Source organism: Hippoglossus stenolepis, chromosome 19 (assembly GCF_022539355.2).
Source record: "Hippoglossus stenolepis isolate QCI-W04-F060 chromosome 19, HSTE1.2, whole genome shotgun sequence".
Taxonomy (NCBI): domain Eukaryota; kingdom Metazoa; phylum Chordata; class Actinopteri; order Pleuronectiformes; family Pleuronectidae; genus Hippoglossus; species Hippoglossus stenolepis.
The window spans coordinates 12,787,198-12,802,156 of NC_061501.1; the positions used below are offsets into that span (position 1 = coordinate 12,787,198).

At 41.7% G+C, this 14,959-nt stretch overlaps 1 protein-coding gene across 6 annotated transcripts; it reads left to right on the forward strand.

Annotated features, from left to right (window-relative positions):
- On the forward strand, positions 1–14,708 carry nktr (natural killer cell triggering receptor). 6 transcript variants are annotated; one of them, XM_047344609.1, is made up of 17 exons: positions 1–122; positions 2,250–2,328; positions 2,865–2,939; positions 4,239–4,346; positions 4,985–5,029; positions 6,385–6,472; positions 7,238–7,267; positions 7,692–7,837; positions 8,742–8,961; positions 9,086–9,253; positions 9,360–9,447; positions 9,915–10,063; positions 10,165–12,855; positions 13,078–13,155; positions 13,389–13,448; positions 13,725–13,817; positions 14,069–14,708. In XM_047344609.1, the coding sequence occupies exons 2-17, from the start codon at positions 2,271–2,273 to the stop codon at positions 14,136–14,138; spliced, it is 4,167 nt and encodes a 1,388-aa protein (XP_047200565.1). In that variant the 5' UTR covers positions 1–122; positions 2,250–2,270; the 3' UTR covers positions 14,139–14,708. The 6 variants fall into 6 exon arrangements, with proteins under 6 accessions (XP_047200565.1, XP_047200566.1, XP_034997846.2 ...); XM_047344610.1 differs by having other exon boundaries at positions 10,168–12,855; XM_035141955.2 differs by having other exon boundaries at positions 2–122; positions 10,144–12,855.
- Positions 14,709–14,959: the final 251 nt, after the last annotated feature.

Here is a 14,959-nt window from a genome sequence, read left to right on the forward strand (position 1 = left end):
CGGGAGCTCAGGAGGGACAAAAGCTAACACGCTGGGCTACAACCAGTCGCACTAAAGTTAGCTCATGCTACTTCCCGGACCGTCAGTGACTAGCTAACTGTCCGGCTAGCGACTGCACACAGGTTTGTTCTGTCATTTACTACTGCGCAGTCCCTGTAGTGTGGTTAGCATTGTAACTTTAATTAGCCTCGGCCGCTAAGAGAAAAACGAAGCCAGCTAACTAATAGCTAGCTGTTAGCTCAACCATTTTGGAAGCGCAGTTGTTAGCTGGTGTTAGCTGTTGTTAGCCGTCGTTAGCCGTCGTTAGCTGTTGTTAGCTTTGTAGCTAGGTGGTGTTTCGCTCTCAGCATGACCTGATATCATAGTAACGTTGTGTTATCTTGATCAAAACGAAACACAGCCCCGAGTAAAACGCGTCTCACTGACTGTTAGCCACTTTAGCCGATGCTATGCAAATCCTCAATGTGCAGTTCGTGCGATTTAACAATGTTAATGGCTCTTTACGTTTATGTTTTGATGGCTTTTAAAGAATCAATCAGGTTTTTTTATTTTTTTTTAAGCTAGTGTGGCTTTTATGACCTGTCAGGCATTTGGTTCAAATTACTGTGTCCTGTCCTTTCTCTGTGAAGTTCACAGTAAAGTTTTACAAGCTGGAAAGGCCAATCCCAGCACATTAAACACTGTGTAACTCGATATGATTTTGGCTATAAATACAATGCATTCCTGTCTTTGTGTTGGAACAGTTGATGGGGGCCAGTTTAGTCTCTGTGCACAACTAGTACCATCACCTCCAGTGTTTACTAATCAGTTGTGTGTCTTCGGTTTATTTCGGCTTCACTGTTTCTGTTCCTCTTTCATTAGCTTTTCAGTCCATGTAATATGTTGAGGCACCAGCGCTCACCAGCTGTCAAATAAAATATGTGTGACTATACTTAACATGTGAAATGCAGGTGTTGATTGGGCACATTGTGAAAGATGCAAGTTGCTTTTATATCGCACTCAAGATCATAATACGAACTCATAAATCCAAGCTGCTGCACTTAACCTTCAGCCGTGCAGACAAGGTTTTGTCCTTGCACATTATTCTGAAGGGCCTCTCTTGTACAAACAGAAAGGCACAGACTGCAAATAAATCATTCTAGTCAACTAGAGGGTGGTTCCACAGCAACTTCACTTAGGCGACTGTTGCCAATTTAGGGTGCAGTGCTATTTGTCTCACACCCTTCAATTACTCCTCTTTTGTGTTGCAATACTAGCGTTCGATACTAGTTTTGATCAAGTGGAAACTGTGGTTGTTTACTGCTCTCAGGGGCCAGGAATGAAGTGGAGCTCAGTAATGCCTTCTCCATATTCCACTTGTCAAGACTACAGCGTATGCAAAATACAACCAAACAAACTGTTGACAGAGTAAATGCTTCCATGTACTGAAATTGTAATTTAAGGATGTTAACATTTTTGTGTACGAACTGAGAACACTGTGCTTCTCATCTTCTTGGCGAGACCGTGCAGGAACACTGACACTGAAACAGCTGAGACAGAGTTTAGGAGACAGGATTTAGTTTGGTGCCATGATTTCCTCATCATCTGACGAGAGTAAACATTTTGAAGTGTAGTATTATCAAGCAACAATGACACTTAATTGTAGTGGCTATTTGTCCACATAGTGAAAATCAAACTAATCAAATCTGGTTGTCTCTGACACACTTACAAGCTCCAGCTGATCATTCACATGACTCAGGGTGCATTGCTTTCATTAAGGAAAATCTTCACCTTGCTCTAGTTTAAATCTCTTCAGTTTCCTTCCATTTCCAGATTCACAAAGCCCCTGGCCTCAGTGGCCTGGCTCAGAAATGGCTCTAGCTGAGGACGTTTCACAGTCTGTACTGTAAGCTGTCACACAGTGATGTCCAATTCCTCAGTGGAAACAGGTTTTAAAATGTACAGTGTGCAAGCTGAGCTCTGATTTGCATCTCCACATTTCCTCATAGACGTCTCTCTCTCTCTCTCTCTCTCTCTCTCTCTCTTTCTCCCCTCCCACCTTTCTCTCTCCTCCTATTTCTGTCCTCCCTCTCTGTGTCTCTTAGTCTCGCTACATTGTTTTCAAACACACTCTTCTCAGTATGCTGTACTTTCATGGCTGATGAATAGGGATCCTGAATAGGACTCTTTCTGCTTTTTTCAAGCGAAGACAGCGTTGTTATTTTTCCTGCACAGCTTTTTATTTCTTTTGTACTCTTTCTACATTTTAGGTCACCTGGACTTTGATCACGATGGGGGTGAAAGACCGCCCTCAGTGTTACTTTGATGTGGAGCTCAACCGTGAGCCAGGTAGGAGAATTTAAAATCACTTGTGAAGGTTCGAGGATTAGTTAGTCATGTAAACATCCTCGCCTCACTTTGGTAGATGATTATTTTGAACCGACACCATGAATAAAGATGTTTAAACTCTTATATATTTACTCCTCTTCTTAGACTCAGAGCTATTTATTCATATTTTTGTACAAAATGAAAGTGGTGACGTCGTTAACTGGTTTATTGTGACTAATCATGTTTGTGCTGAATGGTCTGTCTAGATTTGCTTCTAGCTATGGGAAAGTTTCTATAATGTCTGAGCTTCGCCACAGGATCCTTGTTATTCTGTGTCGAAAGACAATTAAAAGTGCACAGTACAGTGACATGAGGGCTATTAAATTGTAATTCTTAATTGTATCCTTTGCCTATTAAAGATTTTCCCCCATTGTTGCCTTTTTGTTGATAGTTTTTTGGTCACACAGAGTTGATATTGAAGGTGTCTTTGCAAATGTGTGTAGCTGCAAAAGGAAGGAATTATTCTTTTGCTAATGTTTTTCTTTTCTGTTTTCCAGTTGGGCGTATAGTCTTTCAACTTTTTTCGGACACAAGTCCCAAGACAAGCAAAAACTTTCTCAGTTTGTGCACTGGTGAGTATTTTAAGTCGAGTGAATGTTTTATTCAATTTTGCCTTTTTCAACATTCAGTGCTTTGCATAAATTTTGTTTCAGAAAGCTTCTATACAACTGACAGCTGCTCTCAATACCATTTCCACAATTTGAAAACGGTTGCACACAGTTTGATTTAATTTCTTCTATATAACCAAAGACCCTCGGGGTACACTGGTTGCCTGTGTACATTCGACACAACAATCATTTTCTTGGTTTGAATCTGGTCTGTTCTCTGTTACATTTCACTTCTCTTTTTGTATAATCCTTCCTGTGTGCTCTATAAAATTATCCCCGTGAGTAGCAGGGGAATTGAAAGTGGACCAAAAAAAACCGCGGTACCATGCTTCACACCCCTCTTTGGTCATTTAATACCATGAGGAAAAGAGGTATGGCTGTACTGTAAATGTTAAAGTGACAGATGGAGTCACTGGATGGATAGAGGGGTTGTGGTCTGACCCCTGGATATTTCATCCCACTGAGCAGAACACAGTGTACTGTAGCTGTGGTGGTGGTCTGCCCAGAGATAGCAATAAATCTTCAAACCGACGGCAGATCGATGCTCTCCCTCATTTTTCACCGTACCTGGCCAATGGGAATGTAATGCTATAGCGAGGGCAGATGTCTGTTAATCTGTTACTTTACCTAAATGATGAAATCATACACACCCAGACAACATTTCACAACACGCATTAAAATAAACGTGAGTCAGCTGGGTAGATCTGTGGCTTTCTCAGAATCTCTCATGTGTCATGTTTTAGAAGGGGATCAGCTAACTCTGTAAGAAACCAAACCCAGGAAAAATCCTGAAGCCAGTCAGGCAAAATACTAAAAGATTAGCAACCCAAGCTGCCTGTTTGAACAGCAGGTCCTCTGTCTGCTCAAAAACCAACCTTAAAGACATCATCACATCTAATGAAATCTCTCCTTTCCCGTCTCCCCCTCAACCCAGAGGAAAGAGAAATCCCCGGGGTAACAGCTTTGGGCCACTGTTCTGTCCCCAGACAGTTTCAGTCCAGTGGAAGATTTCTTAATGAATTCTGCACTGGAGTATTAACAACAAGATTCCTGAACAAAAGCATCAAATTTACTGAAACACACTTTACCATCTGTGGTTTCATTCCCTTGTAGAATAACACCATGCAACAACATTCGAGACCAACATTTCTTCACACCTCAAGGCATCTGGTTCACACACAGCAGTGTGTGCAGCAGCAGGCCTGTTCCTCTATGCTTCCTGTTGTCTTTTCGAGAGCTCAGTTAACATGCATCTAATTGCAGGTGAAAGGGGAATTGGCAAAATCACAGGAAAAAAGCTTTGCTACAAAGGCTCCACATTTCATAGAGTTGTAAAGAACTTCATGATCCAGGGAGGCGACTTCACCGAAGGTAATAACGTCTTATGTGTGACTTCATTTACTTAAAAAATGTGTGTTTAAACAAATTGACAGAATAAAGTTATTTAGAGATGTTCGGAAATGCCTCCGATACTGGCAAATTACTGGGTCGGGCATTGGCAAGACGTAAACCTATGTACTGATCCAAAACCAGGTCTTTAAAGTATATAAGTCTCACTCAGATAAAACTCCCAGAAATCTCTGCTTCACTGCTCCAAAACAGCAGTTGCGCTATACTGCCAATTGCAAGCACTGTTTTTTAGAGCAGCAAAGAAGAAGTAAGTGTAGCAAGTGAAAAAGTGTAGAAAAAAGATAATGATCTCATCAAAGTGTCTTTGCTGTGAGTGTTCATGGGAGAAAATCATGTAGATATCAATTACTACAAAGTATTTACACACCAGAAAGTCTTGGTTGATGTGTCAGAGTGAAACTTTGTAAACAAAGTTGAATACAAGGTATTAACATGTAAAAAAATGTTTTTGTCGTTTTACATGTGCTAAGATGAAGTGTATCATCCACTTCTCAGATTTTGTATGAGACACCACTTCTATATAAAATGGTACGAAGTGCTCACGTATCGTCTGACTTAAATGCAACACGTTTAATTATTGTACTCTTTTATCTCTGCAGGTAATGGAAGAGGAGGAGAGTCCATATATGGTGGCTACTTTGAAGGTAAGTAGAGTACGAAGTTATGAGCTGTTCACATTGCTGATGGCTTATAATTGTATATCTAAATACTGAACTGCTTGCATGAGCATAACGTTGCATGTGTCTGTTGTTGTGAACAGGTTTCTTGTGTATTTTCTTATGTATGACTCCATTGACCTTCACCTCTATATTGTATACCGTGTCTTCTATCTAGTTACAGTAGTGGGTTTAATCAGATCAGCATGGAGAGTAGGCATTCTCTTTCTTTCCAAGCTACAATCTTCCTGCCTAAAATTTTCAACATATTCTTTTATTTATAGAGTGGTCTTTTGCAAAATGAGAAGGTAAGAGATGTACACAGCTCAGTAAACACCATGTCAACATTGTCCCCACCAACGTCCTCAGTCACTGAAAACAAAAAAACGGTGCAAATGTTTGTACAGGTGCAAAATTTGTGCTGCAGGATTTGCCTTTCACACAACCTGTCCCCAAAGCCTTTGACTGCTCAAATGACTTACATATGTGTTATAGCTGCTATTTATAGCTGCTATTTATAGCTTCAGTGCCCCTAACATGACTGTTTTGACATGTAGACAGGTATAGAGTGGCAGGTTCTTTGCAAAATACGACGACTACAAAGGAGCGCCACAGTGGGTGAAAGATAATTTGTTTTCCAACATGTATAGTGATATATAGATAAAGTAAGGATGTACATGTGGAAATAATTTAGTTTTTTAATGCTTTACAAATTCAAAAAACTTTGATGTGTGCAGATAGTTTATCGGTGACACATATAATATTTCAGTGAAATCACTTAACGATATGTAGTGCATTGATTATTAGGGCACACTTAGGTCCTATTGATGGATGGACAGACATTATAAGACATAAGGTGCAGTTTAAAAACAAAGATACTAAGTTTAAAAGTACATAGAATATAAAATACATACAAATATGAAAGCACATTAGGTTATTTTACTGTCAGACATTTGTTTCTACATTGTTTTCCCTCATCTTCTCTCCTGCCTTTAAGATTTTTAGAACTCTAAACAATAGTGTGAGCTTAAAACGAAAGGCAATAGAGGGTTAATCTTTCTTAAGCAGAACTTCGGTCGGAACAGCTCGCTTCCTATAACATGTTGATTTGAATTACCAATGTGGTGTTTTTTTAACATAGTCAGAATAATGTATAATGTAGGTGATTTGTAATTGATAGTTAAAGTAATAAAAAAAGCACTTTACGAGAGGACTGCTTGGTGAGGCAATGATTCAGTTTGCTGGATGAAATTATTTCAGATTTACATCCCTGAAAATTTCTGTCGACACTAATCGGAGAACGCACAGTGAGACTTCCATCCTTCTTTCTCTGCTTCCAACAGACGAGAACTTCACTCTCAAACACGACAGAGCATTCCTGTTGTCGATGGCCAATCGCGGGAAGGACACAAATGGTTCCCAGTTTTTCATGTGAGTAACGCTCAGTAAAGCAATTCACTCTGCAACTTACCATTTAATTCAGTGCCATTTGTAATACAGCTCTGTCTTTGCCTTCTGCTCCTCCTGTTTTGAAACTGTAGAGTAGAATTTTTCATTAAGTGTGACGTCAGCAATCCCCTCTCTGTGTGCAGTTAGATTTCAAAGTGCAGAGAAACATGGATTCGTTCTTTTTCACCTACAAATATGTTACATTTTTTCTCTTGCCGTTTTTGTGTAAAATTTGCAGAAACTCTAGCATCCTGCTCTTCCAAGGTAATGTGTCTCCAAGGCTGTGTTTCTCTCTCTCTCCTGACTATTTATCATTCACTAGTTTGTAAACAGAGCACTGTGTTGATTTCTGACATGTTGAAACAGTATTCGCACATGGTTTAAGTTGATTTATGTTGTTCCCTTATCATTAAAAACAAGTTGGACATTTCCACCATGAATAAAAGCATAAAGGAGGAAATGTTCACAGATATTATTCTTTAATTTCCCACACTCCGTTGTTGAGTGTAAACCTGCCTGTTTGTAGCTGTTTTAATCGAAAATATGACTTAAATTGATTTGCAATCAACTATTATCAAACAAAGGGTGGTTTTACAAATTCTCCATCTTTGAGATGGTACAGAAGCACCCACGCTTTGTTGACGTTTATTGTTTATTCTCATTCTTTTCCTCTTTTTTTCTCCTTTTTCATGACCCTGGCTCTGCCATTGGTTGATCCTCCTGGATCGCTGGATTTTCCACTAACAGCACAACCAAGATGGCGCCGCACCTCGACGGGTAACATCTACAGTCACTTTGGCAGTTTTCTCTAAAATTATAGATTTAAAAGTTGTGTAAACAGTTAAGGCCGAACCTTTATTTTTGACTTGAATTTACTTCGGGTGTAATCTCAAATGATTGGCGAAGGCAAACAACCACAAGGCAAACAACCACAAGGCAAACAACCACAAGGCAAACAACCACAAGGCAGTAATTCTAGTTTTTCCAGTTGAACCCTGTCACTTCAAACCTGTGAGAAGAAGAACAGAGAATAGAAGAAATGCACCAATGTAAAATATTGAAAACTGTTCTGAGATGGCATTCAAAAAAATATCAATATGTAGGAGCCCATCACTCGTATTAAGAAGTGGAATTTTTATTTAATAATAGTCAAGGTACTGCATAGTTCTGACAGGCAAAAATGTTTTTTCCGTCTGTGCAGAGTCCATGTCGTCTTTGGTCTGGTCATCTCCGGCTTCGAGGTGATAAAGAAGATTGAGGGGCTGAAGACTGATTCAGCGAGCAGACCCTACGCTGACGTGCGCGTTGTGGACTGTGGTCAGCTGATCACCAAGTCTGCAAATGATGGTACCGCTTCAGTTACTTATCATCTTCTTCAGGGGTAAAACTGACTCTTCAACAAATTATGAAAAAGTAAATGAAAAGGGCAAAACCAAGGATGCGTGTATGTCTAAATACTCTCTGAGCACCCTGTCCTCAGTTTACCTCATCGAGTTTACCTCATCGGTTCTTCCTGAAAAAGAAGGCGATGATTAAAACTGGGGGTCTCATTTCTGTGGGTTTATGACCCGGATTGAATAAAATACATCAATACACAGACAATAGTTTTTATTAGGATTAATGCGTTAATGTGATTTGTTGTTGAGAAATGTACATAAAATCACCAGACTTATCCAGTTGAGTTGAATTTTGATCTACTACTGTATGAGATCTCTCCAGCCAGTGTGATGACAGTGTAATTTCTGATTTATACGATGGCTTGTGAAAGTTCCTAATACAAAAGCTAAGATGTTATTCGTTGTCCAGTGATCTGAACCAAAGCTTTCATTTATTTATTTCTCTTTTGTCTTTTTGTCTCATGTCTGGAGTAACATGTGTCGCCTGTGATTGTAACTGGGTCATATTTTATGCTCATTCTGAGAGAGGTTGGCATTTGGATGCCAGCGTTTTCCCCCCACTGGCTTTAGTACAGGGCGTGTAACCTGATCTTCTGTTTAATGGGGGATCAGTGAGGTGATCTCTGTGGAGTTCAGTTGGCATCTGTCCACCTGACTCTGCCAGGCCGGCTTTCATAGCCTCCAACATACCGAGAAGAATCAACAAAGCCTTTGTTGGAGCAGAGTCCTGCCACCCTGAAAACGGCTCCTGCCATATCAACTTTGCTTTATGCTTCATTTTTACTGGTGTGTTGCTAAAAAAAACTCTATTTCTGATGATGATAACATACATGTTGTTATATTTCTTTCTTTAGTGCTTGAAGGCAAGAGGAAAAGAACTTCTCATTCTGCCGACTCATCCCTCAACTCCCGGGATTCGTCATCTCAATTCTCCTCATCGGTGGAATCTGAATGTGAATTAGATGAAAAGCAAAAACATTGCAAACAAAAGAAACATGCAAAGAGTAAACAGTCAAAGAAGAGAAGGAAGGAATCAAAGAAGGAGGACACTGATGTTCTGCTTCTCAAGCAAAAGTAATTTATTAATTGAGTTACAGCTCCACAGTTTTGAGCTGTGCATCCCAGACATGGAGACGTGTTGGTTCTTCGCATAATAAAATAATATTTGCATTTTGTCGTGTTGTTGCTGATCCCACAGCTCTGTGGAAAGACAGATGCCGGAGGGAGAGAAAGAAGTGGAGGAAGAGAAAGAGCATGGTGGAAAGAGAGAGAAGCCCGTTGTCCGACCAGAGGAAATCCCGCCAGTGCCAGAGAATCGCTTCCTGCTGCGACGGGACATGCCGTCTCAGGAGGATAAAACAGAGATGTGAGTTTTAAGTTGGGCTTCATTTACACATTGGTTGTTGTCTCACTCTTTTAAATAGTTCAAATTTAAGTGTTAACAGGTATTTTTTGAAATTCGATCTTTTTAGAGTCGAGAAAGAAGAATCGTCTCTTTCAGCTGAACAGAAACCAGCAGTCTCTAAGTCTGGACGTAAGATTAAAGGCAGAGGAACAATGGTAAGTTCACCTGAAATAAGTCCTGAAATGTATCCGTTTGTGTTGATTGTAATTATCGGTATATGCTTCATACTGTATCTTTTCCATTTGGACTAATTGAAAATGGATTAACAGTTGGTCAAAACATTTATTGCAAAGGACTAAGGAAAGGAAGCAGAAGAATTAAGTATTAAGGGAAACCTATCAGCAGCAATGAAATATAATATTCATGATTTGTTTTCATAAGTGTATAATCACCTTAGACTAAGAATCATTGTGCTTTACTTATATACTGTTTATTTTTAGGGGAGCTTCATTTCAGTTTTGTTTTGTCCATACTTATCTCTGCTTCATTAATCTTTTCAAATCTGCACAGTGAAAGAATTTTTCATTATAATCGTACCTGAATCACTTCCTCTTATGATGTGACTGGTTGTCAGGGGCATACAACTACAGCCCAGTTATTCTAGATTTGACCTTTTCTGCAGAGATATCACACTCCCACGAGATCTAAATCGCGCTCTGCATCGGTGGAAGAACGTGGCAGCAGTGAAACCCCGCCACACTGGAAAGAAGAGATGAAGAGAACCAAAGTTTATCAACCACCCAGCATGGAGAGATGGAGCAAAGGAGACAAGTATGAATTCATATTTAACCTTGTCACTTATTTAGTGTCATACTTTTTTATGTTTCTTCATGCATCTTTTGACTTAACAGATTGAATGAACATTCCTCAAGCAGATGGGATGACAGAGGTGACCCTGCCTGGTCCATATCTGCCTCTGCAGAGCACTCCTCAGACCGCAGCTCTGGGGGGTCCAGCCAGCGCCGCCAGCAGAAGAAAGAGAAGAAGAAAGCCAAACACAAGAAGAAGGCCAAGAAACGGAAACATGGCAAGAAGAAGAGTTCCAAGAACAAACCTCAAGAGACTCCTCTGTCAGAAGGGGAAAAGTCAGCGTCTCCAGGAAAAAAGTCCAAGAGATCCCGTTCTCCGACTCGTTCCACCTCAAGTAAATGCCACTCGTCCGCTCGGAAGAGGCAGCGGTCCTCGCTGTCTTCCAGGGACTCGAGATCCTACTCTAGATCCTACAGATCCAGTCGACCCAGATCTCGGAGGGGGTCTTATTCAAGATCCAGAAGCCTCACTAGATCTAGAAGTCGATCCCTATCCGGATCTTCGTCCTATTCGAGATCCAGGTCAAGATCAAGGTCCAGGTACAGATCCAGGTCTCCGTCTTCATCCCGAAAGAGGAGTTCATCCAGATCACCAAGAAAGAGGAAAGCCAACAAGTCCAAATCAAATACAGTTATCCATGTGACTGACAAGCTTCCTGAGAGCAAAGTCGCACCTGTCGTCCGAGTCCCAATGCTTCCGGCTCCTGAAAATCTACCTGTGATCCCACTGAGCGACAGTCCTCCTCCCTCTCGCTGGAAGCCAGGTCAAAAGCCCTGGAAACCCTCCTATGTCCATATTCAAGAAATTAAAGCTAAAATCATCACCAATACGACAGGACAAGCGGTTAATGTTACAGAGAAACCTCAGACCTCAGTTACGACAAAGTCTCTGCCAGACACAGAAAGCGTCAAAGCAAACAAACCTGCTGGGCGCTCATGCAGCAGGTCAACCAGGAGCAAGTCCTACAGCCGATCTTACAGTCACTCCCGGAGCAGGTCCAGATCTCCTCATCAGTATCACAGCAGGTCATCGTCATACAGCAGATCAGACTCCGAAAACTCCCCAAAAGCAAACGGCAACAAGAAGAATTCCTTAGACAAGGAATGGGAAGAGTACTACAGCTCTTTGAGGAGGGTAAAAAATCTAGACAACTTTATCGCACTCTCCAATCGTCAAGATGCTCATTCAGGATCTGAGAACAGGACAGGCAGTGAGCACAGTCCTGATATCAGTGTCTCAAGGAGAAGTGGCTCTTTAGAGAAAATAAAGGAGAAAAGCAGCTCTCAAGATCAAGAGACAAAACCCTGCAGCTCAGTGCCAGTTGAGAGCTTTAATAGCAGGTCTGAGTGGGACAGTGACAGTGATAAAGTGAGCCAAAGCAACAGCCTCGCCGTGACAAAAAAGCAGAAACAATCGGTTCCGTCCAGTGAGTCTCTCGACAAGAAGTTGTCTGAGCTCACTGGTTGGAATTCAGAAAGCGATTCTGAAAACGTGGCAGCCAAGACCTTAGCCATATCTGAAAAAGAGGAAGGGGAGGCAAGTTCAGAATCGGACTACGACACCATTAAAAAGACGTCAGAGGCGGTGATCGCTTTGGAGCACAAGATCGCTGCCATCGCTGCTGGATCCAGTTCGTCATTGGGAAGTCTCGAGAAGGCCGCACAGCGGGAGCGGCACAAGAGCAAGAAGAAATCCAAACGCAAACATAAACGCAAGAGGAAACGTGAGAACAAGAGTGGCTCCCATCGCAGTAAGGACAAAGGAAAGAGATCCAAGAGGAAACATCAGAAGCTGAAAGAGACTTTTCACTGGCAGCCACCGTTAGAATTTGGAGAGGAAGAGGATGAAGATGAATCCAAGAAGGAAAAACACAGTCCCAGTAGAGTTGGCAAAGAACGGCCTGGTGTAGAGAGAATGAATGATAAGGACCAAAATGTTGCCTCCTTGAACAAAAACTCCAGTAGAGAAGAGGACAGAGGGCAACAGAGGACGAGAGAATGTAGTAATAAAAACCCCAAACAAACCGAAACTGCTCATCTGTCATCCAATAGGAATAGTGCTAACAATGCTAATAGTGCTAATAGTGCTCATTTACCCAGTATCAAAGAGCAGGAGTCGTTCGATGATATGGACATTTGTACTCCAGAGCACGACGCTGAAAAGGTAGAACCAGTTACACATGATTGTTTTGATCGTACCCCTGATTTAACCCTAAAATCGACCTCACAGTCGTCAGATATGACAAATACAGACAGAGCTTTACCTCACAGCAAAGAAAAGTCTGCTGTTACCTCCACAACAACAGCTGGTGGACTTCAGGATGAAGCAGCCACTGGCACTGTGATTAATTTTAAATGGAGGCCTTTGAAAGGAATGTCAGCTGTGCAAAATATGAATGTGCCACCTGTCGTTGTAAAAAACATCCAAAGTCAACAGAAGCAGAATCCCAACACGCAAGGAGTAAAAATGGAGATAAAAAGTAAAAGCCGGGTCCGACCGGGGTCTCTGTTTGACGAAGTGCGTAAGACGGCGCGGCTCAACCAGAGGCCGAGGAACCAGGAGAGCTCCAGCGAGGAAGGATCCCCGTCTGTGGGGAAGACCAGGGGAACATCCCGGACCCGGTCCCCGAAGAAGCCCAGGCCTGCGTCCAGGAAGTCACGCTCCGGCTCAGGTCACCGCTCTCGCTCCAGGGGTTGGACGCACTCCTCCAGCAGGTCCAGGAGTCGATCCCGCAGCTCCAGCTCCTCGTCCAGGTCAGTGGAAACCAGCACTCTGATTAAATGGAGAGCACAAGGGCTCCATCAGTAAATCTTTCTAAATGCTGGAGAGTGTTCTTGGATGTAGATCAAGATAGTTGTGAAGTAATAAACTTGATGGATGTGAAGCATTTAGTCCAGAAGACAAATGTCTGCGATACAGACCTTTTGTCCTGGCTTGAGAAAAATGTCAATCCTGACGCTGTGTGATTCTTTTAGGAGTCGTAGCAGAAGTCGGAGGAGACGTGGAAGAGGACGGTCGCGCTCCCGCAGCAGCACATACAGAAGTTACAGGAGGTGCGTCCTGAAACACTGATTTAATTATGTGGCGAAGAAACCTGGAGCTTCTTGTTCAATAACTTACATTTTAGCCATGGAAATTGTTAAAAAGAGTCAAAACCCTCAGTTAAAAATACAAGTTTTAAATGTGCAAACAACCTTCCCAAGACATTCCTGTGTATGTGATCATCATTAATCTGTGATTGGTCTTTGTGTATGTTTCAAACCTTCTCTATCTCTTCCTCCCTCAGTCGGACGTACAGTAGAAGTCACTCCAGAAGTCGCTCCTACAAACGCCGTCGCAGATCAAGGTCTGTCAGCTTCATCTATGTCCTGACTCTGAATTAGAAATATTCACAATTACAGACACAATTATTTATCCTGTATTTTAAGATTAAAATAATACCCCTGCAGGAAGGATTGAAAATATATTTATGTTCTTTTTCGTTTCCTTAAAGGGGATATGAAGTTATAGCAGAGGAACAAGAGATTTATTTATTACAGATACCAGCAGCTTGAGAAGATATCTTCATTAATTGATTATAAGCACTTGCAGCAATAACCAATGCGGCTGTATGTTAATGCAGGTCAGACACATACTCCAGCCGGAGTCGGAGCGCGAGCAGGAGACGAGGGCGCAGACGAAGTGACAGCTACAGGAGTTCAGACCGTCGGTCCCGGTAAGACTGTGCTCCCTGGTGAACCCTGACACATGTCAACAAGGGGACAGGTCTCAGGGCAGACCATTTACCCTTTTCTCTTTCCTGCACTGAATGTTTGCAGTTAAATACTAAAACATATTCTTCATTCAGTCTTTTGCACAAATCGCTCTGTGGGACCATCAGATCCAGTCACTTTGTGTTTTATGTCAAAAATGAATACGTCTCCTTCATGCCTTGGAGTTTAGAATCATAAATGTTGTCCTCTGCAGGTCGTACCGCACCTCCAGTCGCAGTTCTTCCAGGCGCAGAAGCCACAGTCGCAGCAGTCGATACAGCTGAGCCTCGGCAGCTTGTTGGGGGAACAGAACCACAAAGTCTGGACACTGTGCACAACAACACACAAGCAACTAAAGCTACAAGAGGAGGAGTTGTACAGGACATAAGCTGAGATGACGGTTTTTCGTCTTGTTATTGAATGTAAATAAACAAACCACTTTACAAGCTAAAACAAAGGCAGATCCTAAAACAACTGGGTCAAACATCAGAAATGTTGAAGGTAAAATAATATGAGAAATAAGCTGTAGATATTTTATATGATTGTATATTTGTCTATTCCTTCTCTACTTCTGGTTTTCTACACTGTATAGATGTAAGTGTCTCAGCCTCAGGTGTCTGAGGGGTCGGGGGTTATTGTTTGTGGTTCTGCCTTAAGTTCAGGGTCAACAGGACTGGATTGTTTCTCTCAAACAAACTTTCTGTAGCAGTTTGAAGCTGTCATTTATCTTTGTTCCATTAGTTGTATTAATGTACCATGAATGTTAAAACAACTCAGAATTGAGTGTGACTGTCTTTGGTTTCATTCAAACAGTTATGAATGTTCATACTTAATAAATCCACCACATCTCGTGACTATTTGTGTTGTTTTGCGTCGATCATAGTGCAGATGTGTCGGCTTATGTCCTCAAATTATACCTCGACAATCGCACATCTTCAACTCTGCTGTGTGTGCTGCGGTTTTTCATCCTTATGGGGACCAAAATCAAGACCCCATAATCTCCTATATCATTAAATCTTAAGGTGAAGATGACGTTTTCAGGTCAGGGAGAGGAAAGGTAATTACCTCCACCCAGGCGGCTATGTTTTCATTGATGTTTGCATGA